The sequence below is a fragment of the Cavia porcellus genome, unplaced genomic scaffold (genome assembly GCF_034190915.1).
Source record: "Cavia porcellus strain 051 isolate PalLab524CR breed Dunkin Hartley unplaced genomic scaffold, mCavPor4.1 scaffold_10, whole genome shotgun sequence".
Classification (NCBI taxonomy): Eukaryota; Metazoa; Chordata; class Mammalia; order Rodentia; family Caviidae; genus Cavia; species Cavia porcellus.
Window position 1 is genome coordinate 16,017,398 of NW_026947493.1, and position 18,068 is coordinate 16,035,465.

General features: G+C 36.4%; 1 protein-coding gene across 1 annotated transcript in view; it reads left to right on the top strand.

Annotated features, from left to right (window-relative positions):
• Nucleotides 1-16,947, top strand: part of Nr1d2 (nuclear receptor subfamily 1 group D member 2) — a 37,312-nt gene extending 20,365 nt beyond the window's left edge. The window contains exons 7-8 of the mRNA XM_003480164.4: nucleotides 337-547; nucleotides 13,634-16,947. Of these exons, the coding sequence (XP_003480212.1) occupies nucleotides 337-547; nucleotides 13,634-13,830 (408 nt within the window). The 3' untranslated portion in view covers nucleotides 13,831-16,947. The remainder of the gene's footprint in view (nucleotides 1-336; nucleotides 548-13,633) is intronic.
• The last annotated feature ends 1,121 nt before the right edge of the window (nucleotides 16,948-18,068 follow it).

The window sequence follows — 18,068 nt, forward strand, 5'->3', positions numbered from 1 at the left end:
TTTAATGCCTTTGGCTACAGCCCATTTTAAAGTTTCTTGGCATTATTGCTTGCTTTAATTATAGATTTGCATTTCAGAGTCTTTGTAAGTAGTTACAGAGTGTCACAGGACTCAAAAGCATTTTGCTATTGGTGCCTGGCTTTTTTTTTTTCCTGATGCTTACCCTTGGAATGTTTATTGTTTTGGTAGAGAAAGTGGTTCCAGGTAAAAATAAGCAATATCTTTTACAACTTTCTGTTGTATTTAGGATGTTTCTTAACTGACTTGAACACTGAGTGTTTAGTAAAATTACTGCTGAACTTCTCCAAATACATTTAAATCTTCTTCTTTTTCCAGGTTTTGATGGTACGGTTTGCATCATTATTTGATGCAAAGGAACGTACTGTCACCTTTTTAAGTGGAAAGAAGTATAGTGTGGATGACTTACACTCAATGGGAGCAGGGGATCTGCTAAACTCTATGTTTGAATTTAGTGAAAAGCTAAATGCCCTCCAGCTGAGTGACGAAGAGATGAGTTTGTTTACAGCAGTTGTCCTGGTGTCTGCAGGTAAGCAAGAAGGTTCACCATCTGGATTATAGTCAGCTAACTAGGTTCTAGCCAGCTAGGTAATAAAGTGTAACAGAAAATGTGAAATTATACGAACTTATTATTTTTGACCCCCACCCCTCTTTTTTCTTGGTATGGGGGATCAAACTCATGACCACACACCTGACAGGCAGGCACTGCCGCTGAGCTATATACCCGACCCTTTTTTCTCCCTTTTTTGGTATTGTGGATTGAAAGGTACTGAGGACCTTTGTCCTGAACTACATTTAAAAATTTTTTTTTTAAATTTTGAGGAGTGAGGTCTTGGTCTTGCTGAGTCACTAAGTTGCTCAGGCTTTAAATCATATCTTTCTGCCTCAGCTTCTCAGAGCGCTGAGATTCTAAAGGTGTGTGCCACCACGCCTAGCATTTTTTACTTTTTTCTTTTTATCAAGATTGTATATATCAAGGTACAGTAGTCATCAAATGCTTTTCAAATCTGGGCTTGCATTTACCACTTAAGCTTTTGATTAAATTTTTATTAGTATAAATATTTTGTGGATTTGTTTTTTCTAGCATTGTGTATTTGTAGGTATGTGGTCCAAATATCAATCAAATTTTAGCTATGTGGGTTACTTGCAAATGTTAAAAGCATTAAGAGGCATTGGTATGGTTTATTGCAAAGGTACATGATTATGTAAGTTATAGCTTTAGTTCAGCTTTGCCGTTGAATTTTCATTGTGATCTGGATAACTAATTTTGTCCTTTTGGGTCTTCGTTTCCATGTCCTGTTAAAGGCAGGCATTGTAGCATGCGACCCTAGTGTAGTGTCAGTCCCTGGTTTTAGGAATATCCAGGGTTTGAGAGCTCATTTTTGTTGTCAAGTCTGTTTTATTCAAGGATAAAAGCAAATGAAAAAGAAAAAAAAAAACTATAACAAAATTTCAAAACACATCAGTCAGGGCACCAGTGATACATACATTGCGTATTGTCATTCACAAATCAGTCACCCAGAGCACAAGACATTTACATTCAGTTGTCCAAACAGTACCTCACAAATCTTTCTCTTCAGTGAACTCAGAGAAATTAATAGTATAACTATCTTAACAATTTTTTATGTACATATGCGTGCATATATACATGCTTTTTCTTTCAGCTTGTCACACTAATGAAACAATATGATGTTTACACATGTGTGTTTTATTTATCTCACTAATGAATATATTCTCAGGATGCATCCATTTATCTATAAAAGTCTATAGTTTATGGCTGAGTAGTACTCCATTGTACAGAAATACCACATCTTTTTTATCTTTTCCTCAGTTGATGGACATTTAGGTTGTTTCTAAGATCTGGCTATTATAAACTGTGCTGCTATAAACATGGGTGCACATACATCATTGTGGCATGGTGTTTTTAATTGTTTTGAGAAGATACCCAGAAGGGGAATGGCTGAGTCGAATGGGACCTCTAGTAATATTCTGAGGAATCTCCACACTGATTTCCATAGTGGTGGCACTAATCTGCATTCCTACCAGCAGTGGAGAAGGGTTCCTTTCTACCCACAGTCCCTCCAGCATTTGATATTGCTTGATTTCTTGTTAATAGCCATTCTTTCTGCAGTGAGAGAGAATCTCAGTGTTGTTTTAATTTGCATCTCTCGAATGACCAGTGATGCTGAACATTTTTTCATGTATTTATTTGCTATTTGTATTTCATTTGAGAAGTGTGTATTCATCTCAGATGCCCATTTTTGGATTGGATCTTTAAATCTAGAAGGACTGATTTGTCTTGAGTTCTTTATATGTTCTTGGTAGTAATCCTTTGAGGAACAGTTGGCAAACATTTTCTCCCACACTGTGGGTTTCTTTTCACTCTGATGATCATGTCTCTTGCTGTGTGAAAGCTTTTCAGTAGGGTCCTAGTTGTTAATTCTTGGTGATAGTTCCTGTCAATTGAGGATTTGTTCATAAAGTCTGCTTATACCAATGTCTTCAAGAATTTTACCTGTTCTTATCTCCCAGGAGATTTAATATTTTTTTTAATATTAAGATCTTTAATCCATTCTGATTCTGGCTTAGTATATGGTGAAAAATATGGGTCCAGGTTTTCTAGCACCATTTATTAAAGAGGCTGTTTTTCTTCCAGTCAATGTATTTGGCACCTTTGTCAAAGATAAAGTGGCTTAGTGTGTCTGCAGTTGTATCTGCAATTTCTAATCTGTTACGTTGATCTTCAGGTATGTTTTTTTCCACAGTATCACATTGTGTTTTTATCACAGTAACTTTATTGTATAATTTCAATTCAAGAATTGTGATGCTGCGTGTCCTGTTTCTATTTCCCAGGATTGCCTTTGCTATTCTAGGTCTCTTCTGTTTCCAGATGAATTTTAGGATTGTTTTCTCTAATTCTGTGAGATATGCTACTGGAATTTTGATTGGTATTGCATTGAATATGTATAACAGTTTTGGAAGTATGGTCGATTTCACTATATTGGTCCTACCCAAGAACATGAGATAACTCTCCATTTTCTCATATTCTCTTCAATCTCCTTTTTCAGAGTCCTGTAGTTTTCAATGTAGTGGTCTTTTATATCCTTTGTTAGATTGATCCCTAGGTATTCCATCTTTTTGGATGCTATTGTAAATTGTTTCACTGGTTTCTCTTTCAGTGAGTTGTTACTCCTGTACAGAAAGGCTGCTGACTTTTGAGTTTTGACTTTGTAACCAGCTATGTTATTGAATTTGCTCATTAAATCTAGAAGTTTTTGGTGGAGTTCTTGGGGTCTTCTAAGTAGAGTATCATGTCATTTGCAAATAAGGATAGTTTAACTTCTTCCTTTCTTTATTCCTTTTATTTCTTTCTCTTATCTCATTGCTCCAGGACGGTGTTGAATAAGAGTGGAGACAGTGGACATTTTTGTCTTATTCCTGATTTTAGAGTGAAAGCTTCCAGTTTTTATCCATTTAGTATGATGTTGGCTGTTGGTTTGTCATAGATGGCTTTTATCAGATTGAGATAAAGACTATCTGTTACGATTTTCTGTAGGGTTTTTATCATGAATGGGTGCTGAACTTTGTCAAAAGCTTTTTCTGCATCTTATTGTGATGGTCATATGGTTTTTGTCCTTGGCTGTGTTAATATGGTATGTCATATTTGTGGATTTATGTATGTTGAACCATCCCTGCATCCCTGGGGTAAATCCCACTTGATTATGGTGTGCAGTCTTCTTAACGATTTGCTGCAGTCTGTATGGCAGTATCTTCTGGAGGATTTTTGCATCAGCGTTCATTAGGGAGATTGTCCTGTAATTCTCTTTCTAAGTTGGGTCCTTCTCTGGTTTTGGAATCAGAGTAATGCTTGCTTCCAGGAATGCATTTGGGAGTGCTGCTATCCTTTCAGTGTCATTAAAGAGTTTGAGAAGTAGTGGCATTATTAGGTCTTCACTAAATTTCTTGTAGAATTCAGCAGTGAATCCATCAGGGCCTGGGCTTTCTTTGTTGATAGGGTTTTTTTTAACCCCCACCCCAACATGAGATCGAGCTCACAGCTGTGCGCACTTGCAAAGTGTAGGCATTTATGCCACTGAGCTAAATCCCCAGCCCTTGTTGATAGGTTTTTAAATTACATATTCTATTTCATTTATGGATATTGGGTTATTTAGAATTTTTATATCTTCTTGATTCAGGTTGGTAATTCTTATGTATCTAGGAATCTGTCTATGTCTTCTTTATTTTCCATCTTACCAGAACACAAGTTTTTAAAGTAGAAATAGATGATTTTCTGGATTTCTGCAAGGTCTGTTGTGATTTTTCCCTTTTTATTCCTAAGTGTATAGATTTAAGTCTTGTTTTACCTCTTTTTTTTTTTTTTATATAAGGTTGGCTAAGGGTTTGTCAGTGTTTAATCTTTCAAAGAACCAACTCCCGGATTCATTGATTCTTTGTGTTGTTTTTTTAATCTCCAGTGTGTTAATTTCTGCTCTGATCTTTATGATTTCCTCTCTTGTAAGAGCTTTTGGTTTAGCCTGCTCTTTTTTTTCTAGAAGTTTGAGGTTTAAGATTAAGTTGGTTATATGCACTTGCTCTGTTGGTCTGTAAAGGTATTTACTGTTATAAATTTCCCTCTTAAGACTGCTTTCATTGTGTCCCACAAGTTCTGTATGTTTTACTATCATTATCGTTAAACTGTAAAAACTAATTTCATCTTTTAATTTTATCTGTGACCCATTGGTTGTTCAGTAGGGTGCTAATTTCCATGTGTTTATGAAGTTCTTGTGGTTTCCTTTAACATGAATTTCCAGTTTCATTGCACTGTTCTGATAGTATGCATGGGATAATTTCAGTTCCTTTGCATTTGCTTAAGCATGTTCTATGAGTCAATATATGGTATGTTTTATAGAATGTCCCATGTGTAGCTTAGAAGAATGTGTATTCTGATGTTGTGGGGGGTGGATCACTCCATAGACATCTGCTAAGTCCATTTGGGCGAAAGTTTGGTTTAGTTCTAATATTTCATTATTGATTTTTTGCGTAGTTAATCTGTCTTTCTGTGACAAGGGGGTATTGAGGTCTCACAATATAGTTGTATTAGGGCTTGATTTTTTGTGTGTGTTAGTAATTGTTTTATATAGTTGGGTGTACTGGCATTTGTTGCATCTTGATTTATGATTGTTATCTCTTCCTCTGGGATTGTTCCCTTTACGAGGATGTAGTAACTTTCTTTATCTCTTAATCAACCTTGGCTCTAAATTCACTTTGTCTGCAAATAGAGTAGCCATCCCTGCTTTTTTCTGGGTTCCTGTTGCATGGAGTATTGTTTTCCATCCTTTGACTTTCAGTCTTTGAATTTCTTTTTGAGTTAAATGTGTTTCTTATATGCAGCATATTGTTGGATCTTGGTTCTTGATCCACTCTGCTAGTCTGTGGTCTTTTAAGTGGTAAATTGAGACCATTAACATTGATGGTAATAATTGACATGTTTGACTTATCCTTGAAATGTTACTTTCCTGTTGTTGGCTGCCCCTTCTTTTTTCTTTCCTATAATTGTTTGCCTTTCCTGGTGAATTCCTTTGTTTGGGTTCATGGAGCTGTGATCCTTATTATCTCTTTCTAGAATGTCCTTCAGAACATTTTGGAGTTCTTGTTTTGTGGTCATAAATTTCCTCATATGTTGTCATGGAAGTATCTTATTTCTTCATGAATTTTGAAAGATAGTTTTCAGGGTATGTCAATGTGGGTTGACAGTTGTTTTCCTTTAGAATTTGGGGTACTTCACTATAAGCTGTCCTTGACATGAGAGTTTGTGCTGAGAAGTCAGCTCTGATTCTCTTCTGATAGGCTTTCCTTTATGGGTGATTTGTTTCTTTTTCCTAACAACTTTTTAAAAGATTCTGTTTTCGGGTTGAATTTCTGGAATCTTTTTTTTTTTTTTTAATTTTATTTAAGGAGAAAAAGAAAAACAAAGGGTACAAGTTATACAGAATTTCAGAAAGAATAAACAGTAGGAAATCACTAGTTAATAGATTACATATTGTTATCTTAGAAATAGTTGTTCAAGTTACAAAATTAAAGCATATAAAGTGAACTTTCAGACAGTGAGACTGCAAACAGTTTTATTCAATGATCCAACAAAACTCAGTAATATGGTTATCTATCTTATACACTTAAATATATATGCAATTATATCCTTTAGAGCACTTTTTTTTCCTTTCTTTTGTACAATGACAATTACACATTTTGGGTTTTATTACTCATACAGTTCTTACTACTTTTTTTTGAAGAGAGTAAAATCAAATGTGACATAACAGAACAGAGTCTGTCAAATCAAAAGGATGGACATAATAGATAATGAAAACAAAATACAAGGTGATCAACAATGGTTACCATACTGCCTCTTGCTATCTTAAAAAGAATTGGCTATATCATCAGTTATAATAAAATGGAGCAAAACAGTAAAGAATAAAACCAAAACATTGGAGACATTACAGGACTTTAAAAGAAGATAATAGTCAACCAGAATGGGTGTCATAATGAATCTTATTGTCTTCACAGTTGTTGCCTATACTTTTGAACTTGGTACTATCAAGCAAAGCAGAATAGGGGAAAATCAGTTAAAACAAGATGGTGAGGGCAATACAGGGTTTCAAATCAAGTTAATAGGAAATCAGAGTGTGTTACTATAATATATCCTGCTATTTTTTGTTTATTTTCCCCTTAATTAAAAAGATAAAAATAAAAAAGTAAATAATTTAAAAAAAGGAGATTGAGATAAAAGAGGGCATAACAAAATAGCGCAGGTCAAAGCATAACCATTTAAGCAAAATAGTGTTTCACCACAAGATATCTTGACATAAAAGTAGTTACCATAGTGTCTTCTTTCCATGAAATCTTTGAGTATAACTTTGTATACTGTAGCACCAAACATATCAAGACAATGTAAAACCGTTCAAGAGAATGACAGTATTACAGGGTATTTAGAACCAACTATCAGAAAATGAACAACGGTTTCTGTATAATCTCCTTGTCTATAAGATTTTTTGTTTATATTATCACATATAATAAAAGCCAAGAAGATACAACCTGTTAAGACCAATGGAGACAGAAGAATAAAAGCTTGATGGGACTTGAAAACAAGATGATACTAAATCAGCACTAGCTATTATGATGTCTTGTTTTCTACAAAATAGCTGTTCCTACCATCCAATCTTCTCTGCCTCATTTCTGTTGAGCTCTTTCTGTCGTTTGTTGTCAGTTTGTCTTCTTCATTTCGCTTTCTGCTCCATTCATTGTGGCCTCTCTGCCACTATTTCTGGAATCTTGGTATTTTCCTTTTTTAGAATACCCTGCAGTATTCTCTGTAAAGTTGAACTGGTGGTTGCAAATTCCCCTAGTTCCTCTTTATCCTGGAAGCACCCTGTTTTTCCATCAATTTCTAGGGACAGTTGTGCAGGATATATCAATCTTGGCTGGAGGTTATTATCTTTCAAAGCTTGAATTATTTCCACCCACGCTCTTTGTGATTTGATGGTTTGTGCTGAGAAGTCTGCTATAATTCTGATGGTGTTCCCTTGTAAGTGATCTGTTTCTTGTTTCTGACGGCTTTTAATATTCTGTTCTTATATTGGATTTCTGGAATTTTGATTATTATATGCCTGGTTGTAGCTCTGTTTGGGTTTTAGGTGGCTAGGGTCCTGTATGCCTCATACATCTGAGCATCTTTACCTTTTGCTAAATTAGGGAAATTCTCTTGGATTATTTCTGTGAATAGCTTTTGTAGTCCATTTGTTTGTGTCCCTACTTCTTCTTTTATGTTCTTAATTCTTAAGTTATAGATCCTCTTATCATCTTCTAGCCTTTGTATTATTGCTATTTGTTTTCTTGTTATTTTTAAGAAGTTTTTCCTTTCATGCTCCCACATTACAAATCTGCCCTCTAGTTCAGATAACCTATCCTTAGTTTCTTTCAAGCTGTTATGCCAGCTTTCGATAAAGTTTTTAGTTTTCTGGTAATCTCTTTGAACCTGCTTCACATATTCTATGGTTTTCTATTTTCTCCATCAAACAATTCTCCCCTTTTTTCTGTTCTTCCATTCCACCATCTGTTTTTTCTTGGGTGGTGCTTAGCATTTCTCTAACTATTCTACTTATATCTTGGTGTATTTCGTTAAATACTTCTCTTTTGAACTCGTCTATGAGGCTCCGGAAATAGCACTTTATGTCTCTTGGTGCCGTGTCTGATACTGCATGTTTTCTTTCCTCATTCTCCTTTGCATTCACCTTTCCTGGATCAGTGTTCTCAGGATTGGGAACTGAGGACCCTTTCTTGTTGCTTCCTCTTCCCATACTTTTTGTTCCTTCCATACAAGCAAATATAGGAGGCCCTGTTTTTTTTTTTCTCTTTGTCTGTTACAGTTTGTTTCAATTGCTGGGTAGGTGTTCCTGCCCACTGCAGTGTACTGGGGAGACACAGACCTGGGCAGCCTCTGCTGGGCTCGCCCCTCCAGGTCAACCTACTGAAGGCTTCACTGCTAGGGTGCACCTCCAGATGCTGGGACCTGGTTTAGGCTAGCCTACTGGGTCTTAGTCCATGGCGTCATTCAGGCCAGGCACTCCCCACCACTCCCGCTTGAGAGGGGAGTATGCGACTAAAGTTACTGCAGTATCCTGTTCCGGCAAGTCTGCCTGGTCCCAGTATGTCCTTTGCTGAAGCCTCCTACTCTATGGAAGGGTCCCCGTTCCGCTCACTCACTGTAGATCGATGCAAGGCTCCCTGCCAGTCCCGTTCTCAACTCCATTCGCCAATTCCCACTCTCAGAGTTTTTGCTTCTCTCTCTCCCTGCCGTGCTGATTTGGATGCAGCAGTGGTAGCAGGAAATTCAAATCACGGCTTCCAGTGGCATGGGATCCAGCTTCGGTGCTGAGATTTTATCTGTTCCTGTTATAGCACCGGGATTGCGTTTCCAGTTGGTTTCTCTTAGCTTAGTTCGTTCCTGGATTGGCAGGGTACATCTCCCCTTGTTTAGGACTCCTCGCACCACCCCATTCCTGGATTCTAAGCAGGGTATCTCAGAGAGCCTCCGTAGCTGCTGCTATCTATCTGCCATGTTCTCTTGGAAGTCTGGAATCTTGACCATAATATGCCTGGCTGTAGATTTTTTTGGTCATTGCTAATTGGAGTACTATATGTCTTCTTTTTCTGCATGTAAGATTATCTCTACCAGGAAGGGATTGAACCCAAGGCCTTTGCATAGAGCTATAGCTCCAGCCCATTTTAAATTTTTAAGTTCAAGATAGGGTCTTGCTTAGTCACTTAAGTTGCCTGAGTTGGCTCGAACTCTATATATTCCTGCCTCAGCCCCCAGAGTGTTGGGATTATAGGTATTCGCCACAATGGCTGGCTTATACTCACATTTTTGATCTTTCAACTTGCTTGACTGCCTGCCTGCCTGCCTCCCCTCCCTCCCTCCTGTCGGTCTGTCCTTTCTTCCTTCTTGTCAGGGTCTTGCTGTCAAGTTCAGGCTGGCCTTGAAGTCACCATGTAGCCCAGGCTGACTCACACTCATGATAATCCTCCTGCAGCCTCTCAAATGCTGGAATTATAGGCGTGCGCCACATCACCAGGTGCATCTGTGTTCTTTAACTGCTACGTCATCTCTCACGGATGAGTTAGATAGAATTTCCTTATTATACATAGGCACTGTATCATTCTTTCTTCATACCGTGGGCTCTTTTGCTATGATATGGTCTATATGTAATCAGGAGTTAAAACATTTATATTCTGTTCTGTAACTAATTGTTTTCCATGCTTCATTTATCACTTTCAAGGTTGAAGTGTCAAAAGCCATGTTTGCAGTGTTCAGATTATGTAGTGTTCCTAGTGTTTACATTGGATTGAAGTGATAGAAGAAGTGATGTAAGTCTTTGCCCTAAATCACTGCAGCCTGAAGTGGGGATGTTCCATGTATCAAGGAAGAAATGGGCTGCTTATTCAAGTTCTGTATCAACCTCTTAGAACAGTACTGGTAACCCTATGGTATGTGTGCTACAGCAGACTCTTTGCATTGTTGAAAGCTCTGCAAGATTTGCAATCACTGGCTTAGAACTAAACAACATCATGAATTGCTCTTTCTTTATTTCTTTTTTCTTTTTCTTTTTTTGCAGGGGAGGTTACCAGGGATCAAACTCACAGCCTTGTACTTGCCAGGCAGGCGCCTACACCACTGAGCTAAATCCCTGGCCCCGAATTGCTTTTCCTTTAAAACAGCTTTTTGATTTCCTTAGAATCTGTAGTTTTTTTTTTTAATTTGGGTTGTTATTAGAAGATGTGCTCATTAATTTTAGATTTCATTATATTAAGTCCTTACAGTACAACTCTCATGTGAGCCAAGGCATGCTATCCTGTTATGTTGGGTAAGGGAATTAAGAGACTGAAGGCTTAAAAGTTACTCAAGGCTACATTTTTAATAACTGGCTAAGCAGATGTTTGAAAGCCCATTGGTCTGGTTTTTTGTTTTTTTGTTTTTTTTTTGTACTGGGGAGCAAACTCATGACCTTGCACTTGCCAGGCAGGCATTCATTGATCTGGTCTTTACACAGATATCATGCGAGTTAATGTACATAGAGAAGTTGTGGTGGAGTACAGACTTGAAAGCAGGATGAAGAATTAGTTACGCAAGTAGAAGATAGATATGTATAGTGCAGCCTAATGTGGTATACTGTTTCAAAGATGATTTCTAAATCAGTCTGTGCATTTAGAGGTTACAGACTCCAGGCGATTTTTGTTTATGATTTAGCCAGATTTGTAATTGAGTTCTTTGGCTTTGAAATCACAAAGACAGTAGCTTTAGGTAAATGAATATGATTTACATTTCTAGGTATAGGTATCTATTTCTCTGCAGTTCTGAGTTGTATAGAGAAGCATAGGTTATTTAAATGCCAAATACTCACCAAATGGCTGACTCTTTATAGTATTAGTTCCTACTCCATTTTGTTGGAGAAGATCACGGATGTTTTTTCTCCCTTTTTGACATTGTAAATCATTGCTGATAAGATTGAAGCAAGTATTTTCTTTTGTGAAATGTGAGCTCGTTAAACAAAATTTGATTTGTTCACCTTGGATTCCCTACCACCCAAAATAGTAACCAGCACACACATTATGTGCTTGGTGCCTGATTTAATGAAATGCAAGGATATTTAAAAAGAAAAGCCAAAAAATAAAATATAAAACAAAAAGGCAATAAATATCAGAGGCAAGAAGCTGGGTATGGCTTCACACACCTGTAAATCCAGCACTTGAGTGGCTGAGGCAAGGGTATTGCTGAGAGTTCTAGGCCTGCCTGAACTGTATTGTGAGTTGAAGACCAGTTTGAACTATATAGTGAGGTGAGATTCTGTCAAAAGAATTGGAGGCAAGAGAAACTCTTGGAAGCATTGTTAAAGGGTTTGGGAAGATGCCCAGAAGCAGACTAGCTGGGTCAAATGGGACCTTTGATTTTAGTTTTTTGAGGACTCTCCACACTGATTTCCACAATGGTTGCACCAGTCTGTATTCCCACCAACAGTGGAGAATAATTTCTTTTCCCCCACAGCCTTTCCAGAGTTTGTTATTATTTGATTTCTTGATAATAGCGGTTCTTTCTGGGGTGAGGTGGAATCTCAGTGTTTTTATTCGTATCTCTCAAATGAAAAGTATGAGCACTTTTTCATTTATTTATTTGCTGTTTGTATTTCTTCATCAAAGAAGTGTGTATTTATCTCAGATTCTTATGTTTGGATTGAGCCTTTAAATCGGAGAGGACTGGTTTGTTTTGAGTTCTTTGTTTTTGCTAGTCATCTTTTATCTGAGGTACAGCTGGCAAACACTGTCTCCCACTTTGTGAGCTGTCTCTTCACTCTGATGATGGTTTTTCTTGCTGTGCAAAAGCTTTTCAATAGGATGAGATCCCATTTGTTGATTCTTTGTGCTAGTTCCTGTACCCCCTTTGCTGTTACTTTTTAGTCCTTGTTATAAATGCTAATACTGCAAATGACCTTTTTCAGCTATTAGGAATAATGAAAGACTTCTTTGTAAAAAAAGAAAGTACATGAATGACCAGAGAAATTTGCTTTCTGGTAGAAAAGAAGTCTTTTTTCTTCTTCTGCAACCTCCCTGTAGTGGGGGCTGTGGGGAGGTCACTGTCACTGCATATTTCTTATGGGTTGCTGCCTCCATTTGTAAAGAGGAAATAACACTTGATGAGGAAAGTTCTTGGGCAATCTACATAAAGTTTGACTGGTTCTAAGATACTTTATTGCTCGCTAGGCATGGTGGCACAGGAGGCTGAGGCAGGATGATTGCTGCAAGTTTGAGGCCATCCTGGGCTGCAAAGCGAGTTTTAAGGCCAACCTGAACTGCATAGTGAAACTCTGTTTCAAAACCAACAAAAAGACAAACAAACTTTATCCATGGTCTATGCTAAATCACTAATTTATATTTTATATGGTAAGCTGGGTAAACAACATATGAAATGAAAGTGAATGCAGGGTAATGTAACTAATGTAATAAGGTTGCATGATGTGTTACCTATTATTGGTACCATAAATTCCTTCAAAACTTTTTGGCTTAAAATGCGAATATATATTACCTTACAATTTTTGAGGGTTGGGAATAAGAGTATTATGATGGTTTGAAGTTTCTTAGGAGGTTGTAGCGCAGCTTAGTACAGAGCTATGGTGGGCTTTAAAGGTTCAAGTAGAGAAGGGCCTCATGGGGCTTACGGGGTTATTGGCTGGACTCAGCTCCTTGAAAGCATTTGAGTTAAGTGTCTGTTGTTTGTGGCCTGTTGGCTGGAGACTAGAGTCCCATACTTGAGACCCTTGCCAAGGGATGACTTACACCACAGCAGCTGGCGTTTGTGTGAGGGAGTAAAGAGTACCTAAGATAGAAGCCATAGTCTTTTGGTAACCCAATCTTGTAAGTGACCTCTTCTCACTTCTGCCTTGTTTTATTCATTAGAGGTGAGGCAGTAATTCTAGCCCACTCAAGAGGAGGGGATTACAGAAGGATTGAATACCAGAGTGGGGGGACTGTTGGGGGGCATTTTGGAGGCTGCCTGTCTACCCTGCATGGGGTAGCAATACGTCCATATGTAGTAAACATATATTTCTGTGTACTACATTATTTTATTTTGCTAATTAGAAGTAGTTGAAGTCAGAAGATGGCATCTAAGTTTAGAAATCAGAATTTAGTTTTGGACAGGTATGGTAGCATATGCCTGTAGTATCATCACTTGGGAGGCTGAGATAGCTGGACTTTCATGAGTTTGAGGCCAGCCCAGACTGCATAGTGAGACCTTGTCTCAGAAGCAAAAGCAAGAACAAAAACATGTAGTATTTTGCTGGTAGAAATCCCAAAACACTGAAGAATTTTGATATATTTAATGTCCTGTATAATGAACTATATGCACATTAAATAATAGCTAGGAAAATTGTGATTTTTGTCAATTATCTTTGCCTTTATTCCGGTGTATAAATTCTTTTTAAATTAGATTGATGAGTAGGAAGTATATATGTATTTATTGTTAATAATGTGTCTTCTCTGTATTTCTCTGTTCTTCATTTCCCATTAGATCGATCTGGAATAGAAAATGTCAACTCTGTGGAGGCTTTGCAGGAAACCCTCATTCGTGCACTAAGGACCTTAATAATGAAAAACCATCCAAATGAGGCCTCAATTTTTACAAAACTACTTCTAAAGTTGCCAGATCTACGATCTTTAAATAACATGCACTCTGAGGAGCTCTTGGCCTTTAAAGTTCACCCTTAAGACCTTTGAACATGAACTGATACAACTGTACATTTTGTGCTAAAATGCTTATTTATATGTGTGTATCATATGTGGAGAAAGAAAAGACCTTTAAGACAATACAAGATTGTAGGCTATCTCTGTAATCAAGCAATAGCTGTTTGGATTGAGAACCTTTGGCCATGATTAGATATTGATTGCATCTCCCCAGTAGACCAATCAGCTGTGTCGCACTTAAACTGGAGAAGTTACACTGAATTATAATCACACTGAATGTTAGACTTTTCATCTGCCAAAACCAAAAACCATTTTGATCTCCCTGTGGTATAAATATAACGCACAATCACAAGTATAAGACTTAAAAATTAATCTTTTGTGGTAGATGTACTGTTAAATATTGTAAGTCTTGGTGTTGCCAGAAGACTGTTACATCTGGTAATTGGAGATTTGGGGAACTAGGAGATCTCCATGTTTGTATTGTACTCTGCCACTGTTAAACTTGATAATCCTGGGCAGGTTACTTGGTTATGGAAAAAGAATTGATAGTGTCTCCAATGCCCTGTATCACAGAGATACTAAAAATGTCTATAAAAGTTTATTTACCTCTTGGGAGATAGGCACTATGTAAATAAGATAGAATTTTTTATTATTATAATTATTCATAATAACACTCTTTTGTTATTTCCACACTTTTCTGGGAAACCATTTCATAGTCTATACCAGTCTGTTATTCAGGGTTCCTTGCACATGTGTGGGGTATCCTGCTGATACACACATACTCAGAATTTATGGATACATCAAATACATAGTATGTGTACATAGTATGTATGTGAATAGTTATACATAAATATATTTCTTCACAATATTTTAAACTGTGAAGAACTTGATCATACAACTTAAAACAAGAGGTGTCAAAAGACCCAAATTAGGTGCATTTTACCTGTTAATGATGATATAACCATTGCTTTAAAATATCTAGACAGTAGAATATTGAATTTATCCTCTATTTTTGTTTATTTAAGCAACACTTAATGTCCAACTTTCAGAAAATATGTATTTAAGAGTTCATCTTTGGTAAACTCTTTGGTTCAAGGTACTAGTTTTTTAAAAGTTCATTCAAATTCATACCTTGTGCTAATACAGGTTGCAGTGCTGCCCCTTATACATGCTGCAGCTCAGTGATGAAGAATTTTGATCCTCTCTGGATAATTAATGTTTAAGAAAACTATTGGCATGTGTCAGCATGTATGTATGCACACACACAGCATACACACGTGCGTGTATGTGTGTGTGTTCTGAGTCCTCTTATTTTTCTTTCCCCTGAGTAACACTACAGGGATTTGTCAAATTAGATTTAATCTATAATTTGGAAAATCAATGTGTGACCTACAGACTTAGAAATGGTATAGTTATATTTTTCATCCCTGCTTCTAAGGATGGACTTTATTAAACATAAGATCAACTTCTGTTTCAGAGAAATAGTCAAAATTGAGCATTTTATGTATGTTTTCTGTTTCCCTGGAAAGGAGCAATTAATTGAACTTGTTGGTAAAGATTGCCTTCTATATAATGTTCAGATGCTAGAAATTTGCAGATGTTAAGAACTTGCTTTATTACACTAAGTGTGTTACTTTCATTACATGAGCAGAATGCCTTATTTTGTAATCTTGACTAATTTGTTATTAGCGAGATTTGAATTTCTGTGGCACTAGTAACTTAAGTTAAAAAAAGATGAACCCTCTCATTGTAAGAGGAAAGGAGATGGTGATATAATATGGTATAAGCGTAATTGTGATTTGCTTTAAGTGGGTATGACTTTATGGGATTATACAGCTATAGTTTTGTGAATTATTTACATGATAGCATTATCTTTTTGTATTTTTTTCCTAAGATAAACAAATGCATAGTTTTCTTCTACGGGGAATAGAAACAGCTTTTTGAAATAATATTGAAAACCTCAAAGTTCATGTTGATTTTTAATTTTTGCTTTTTGCATAAGCCTCTTTTATAACATGTATCTTTTAAAATGATTAAGTCTTTAGGAATGTGTAACCAGAACAATGTTAGTATTGCTTATAAAACTTTAGTTAGGTTCAAAATATTCATGTGTATGTCCATATATAGATATATAGATTCACATTTTGTCTTGTAAAATTTTATTTGAGTAAACTCTACCTGTAGTAATGGGAAAACAATTAATGGTTCATATTGCCACACATAGCATTTCTATATTTGAAAATAGCCCAGTATGAAACTTGCAATTCTAAAATTAAACCAGCAGCCTATTACAAGCACATTTTTGGATTGAATTGTGGTTAGAAATGCAAAGAGGACACTAGTAAAAGACATCAGTTTAGGGAACTTCTGAGTCAGTGGGACACTGTTGATTAATGTACTGTATGAATTAAGTATGCTTTAACTCTGATTTTACACTTTAAAGTTTAAATATGGGCATTATGTCAGGAGACTTAAGGGCATTATGTCAGCAAGCTAAAACGTTTTTTCCCCAGTGTTTTTAATGTATCTCCACATGATCTGAGTGTAGATTACAGCTTTCAGAGAGATAGCTGAGGGAAAGGCGAAACATCTTGGAATGAAGCTTGTCCTTCATTGTATTAAAGCTTGTCCTTTAATTACAGATTAAAAAGAAGGAAATTGCATTGGATTGAGTGTATAGCTTTCGTATTTACATTTCAATAAATTACCATCGTAACTTGATAAGAGATGATTTATTTTATGTAAACATTGCAAAGCAAGGTGTAGAAGCTCAGCTAGATTTATTATTGTGCACGAGAGTAAATACCTATCTCAATTACTCTTTTTTTCAATATAAAGTTTGCTGAATGTATGAGAAAAGTTTATTGCTTAGGACATAGAATTTTTTTAGGGGTTGGGGGGAAGGGCTGTGTCAGGAAATTGTTACATATAAACAAAAATTGTTTTGATTTGATCCAAAAAATAAAACCATTCTTGAACTAACAAAAAAAGGCTACTGTTTTAAAAATGGTAGAAATATATTGTTGACAGGACATGAGTTATTTTCTATAAACTGTAATTGATGACATGGATAATACCTTCATGTTTCTGAGATGTAACCTGTACATGGGGGAGGGGATAATAAATATTATTTCTAACCAAGAGTGGTGTTTTATGTCTGCCTCACCGTTTTTGTAAAAGCATAATTTAACTACTACAAGTTAATGTCATAGTAGGGTTTCTTATGTAAATCTCTGATTTAGCATGGGAAAATACTTCCACACAAAGATTTTGTTCAGAGGTTTCAGCAAGGGATGTTGCTATTTTCTCTGATGTCAGCCGAATGATGGTTTGCTGTTTCTGGTGAGGTGTTTTCAGAATTCTGGGAAGAAAATGTGAGAGGATGGGTGCTTGATCTGCCATGAATCATCCTGGTCATAAATGGGATAAAGTATCTCGCGAGACCAACCTCTTGTTCATTTCCTTAACAGGCAGTACCCAGGCTAAGTTGAGGCGTCATTTATATTGACCATATAGTGAGTGTTTCCTAGAGCACTGCTTTTTTTGTGGATGTTAGGTGGGAGAAATGGGCTCCTTGATCAGATTTGGACATGCTGAGTCAAACAATTACCAGCATCTCCAAATTTGTATCTGTCTTGTTCTCTTAAGTATTGTGAATTTTATTTTATATTTTTCATTTTATTTTATACTTGTTACATTTTACGTTACTTTATGTTACATTATTTTGTTTAGTTTATTTGTTGCTGCTTTTGAGACTTTTATGTAGTGGCGGGCAGGCCTTGAACTCCCTCTGAAAACCCAGCAGGTTTAGAATGCCTAGCAGTCCTGCATCCTGAATACCATCATTATAGGTGTGTACCATTACTCCTTTTAGAATTATACATTCCTTGAAGGGTTTAACAGGGTTTAACCCATTTCCTCCAAATTTACCTCCCGCCCCTGTACTGAGTTTCTATTGACTCAGGCAAGTTTGCTTTTAGAAGAAAAAACTTCATTAACCTTATACCCCAATGGGTATAGATCTGGATGTTGAACAAGTTCAGTGTTTTACTGCACAAATTTGCCTTTTATTTTGTAGTACCCCCTTTTTGCATAGCATAATGAAATACAAACTCGAAAGAAACGTGGTTAATAGAAAAGATGAAATCCTACTGAATTCTGGGACTATCAGTAAATGAGTTCATGGACCTGCTTTTAGTTTTCATGCTTGGACCTGTGTTAAAATTTGTTAGGTTTGGCTTTCTTTTTCTTTTTTGGTACCA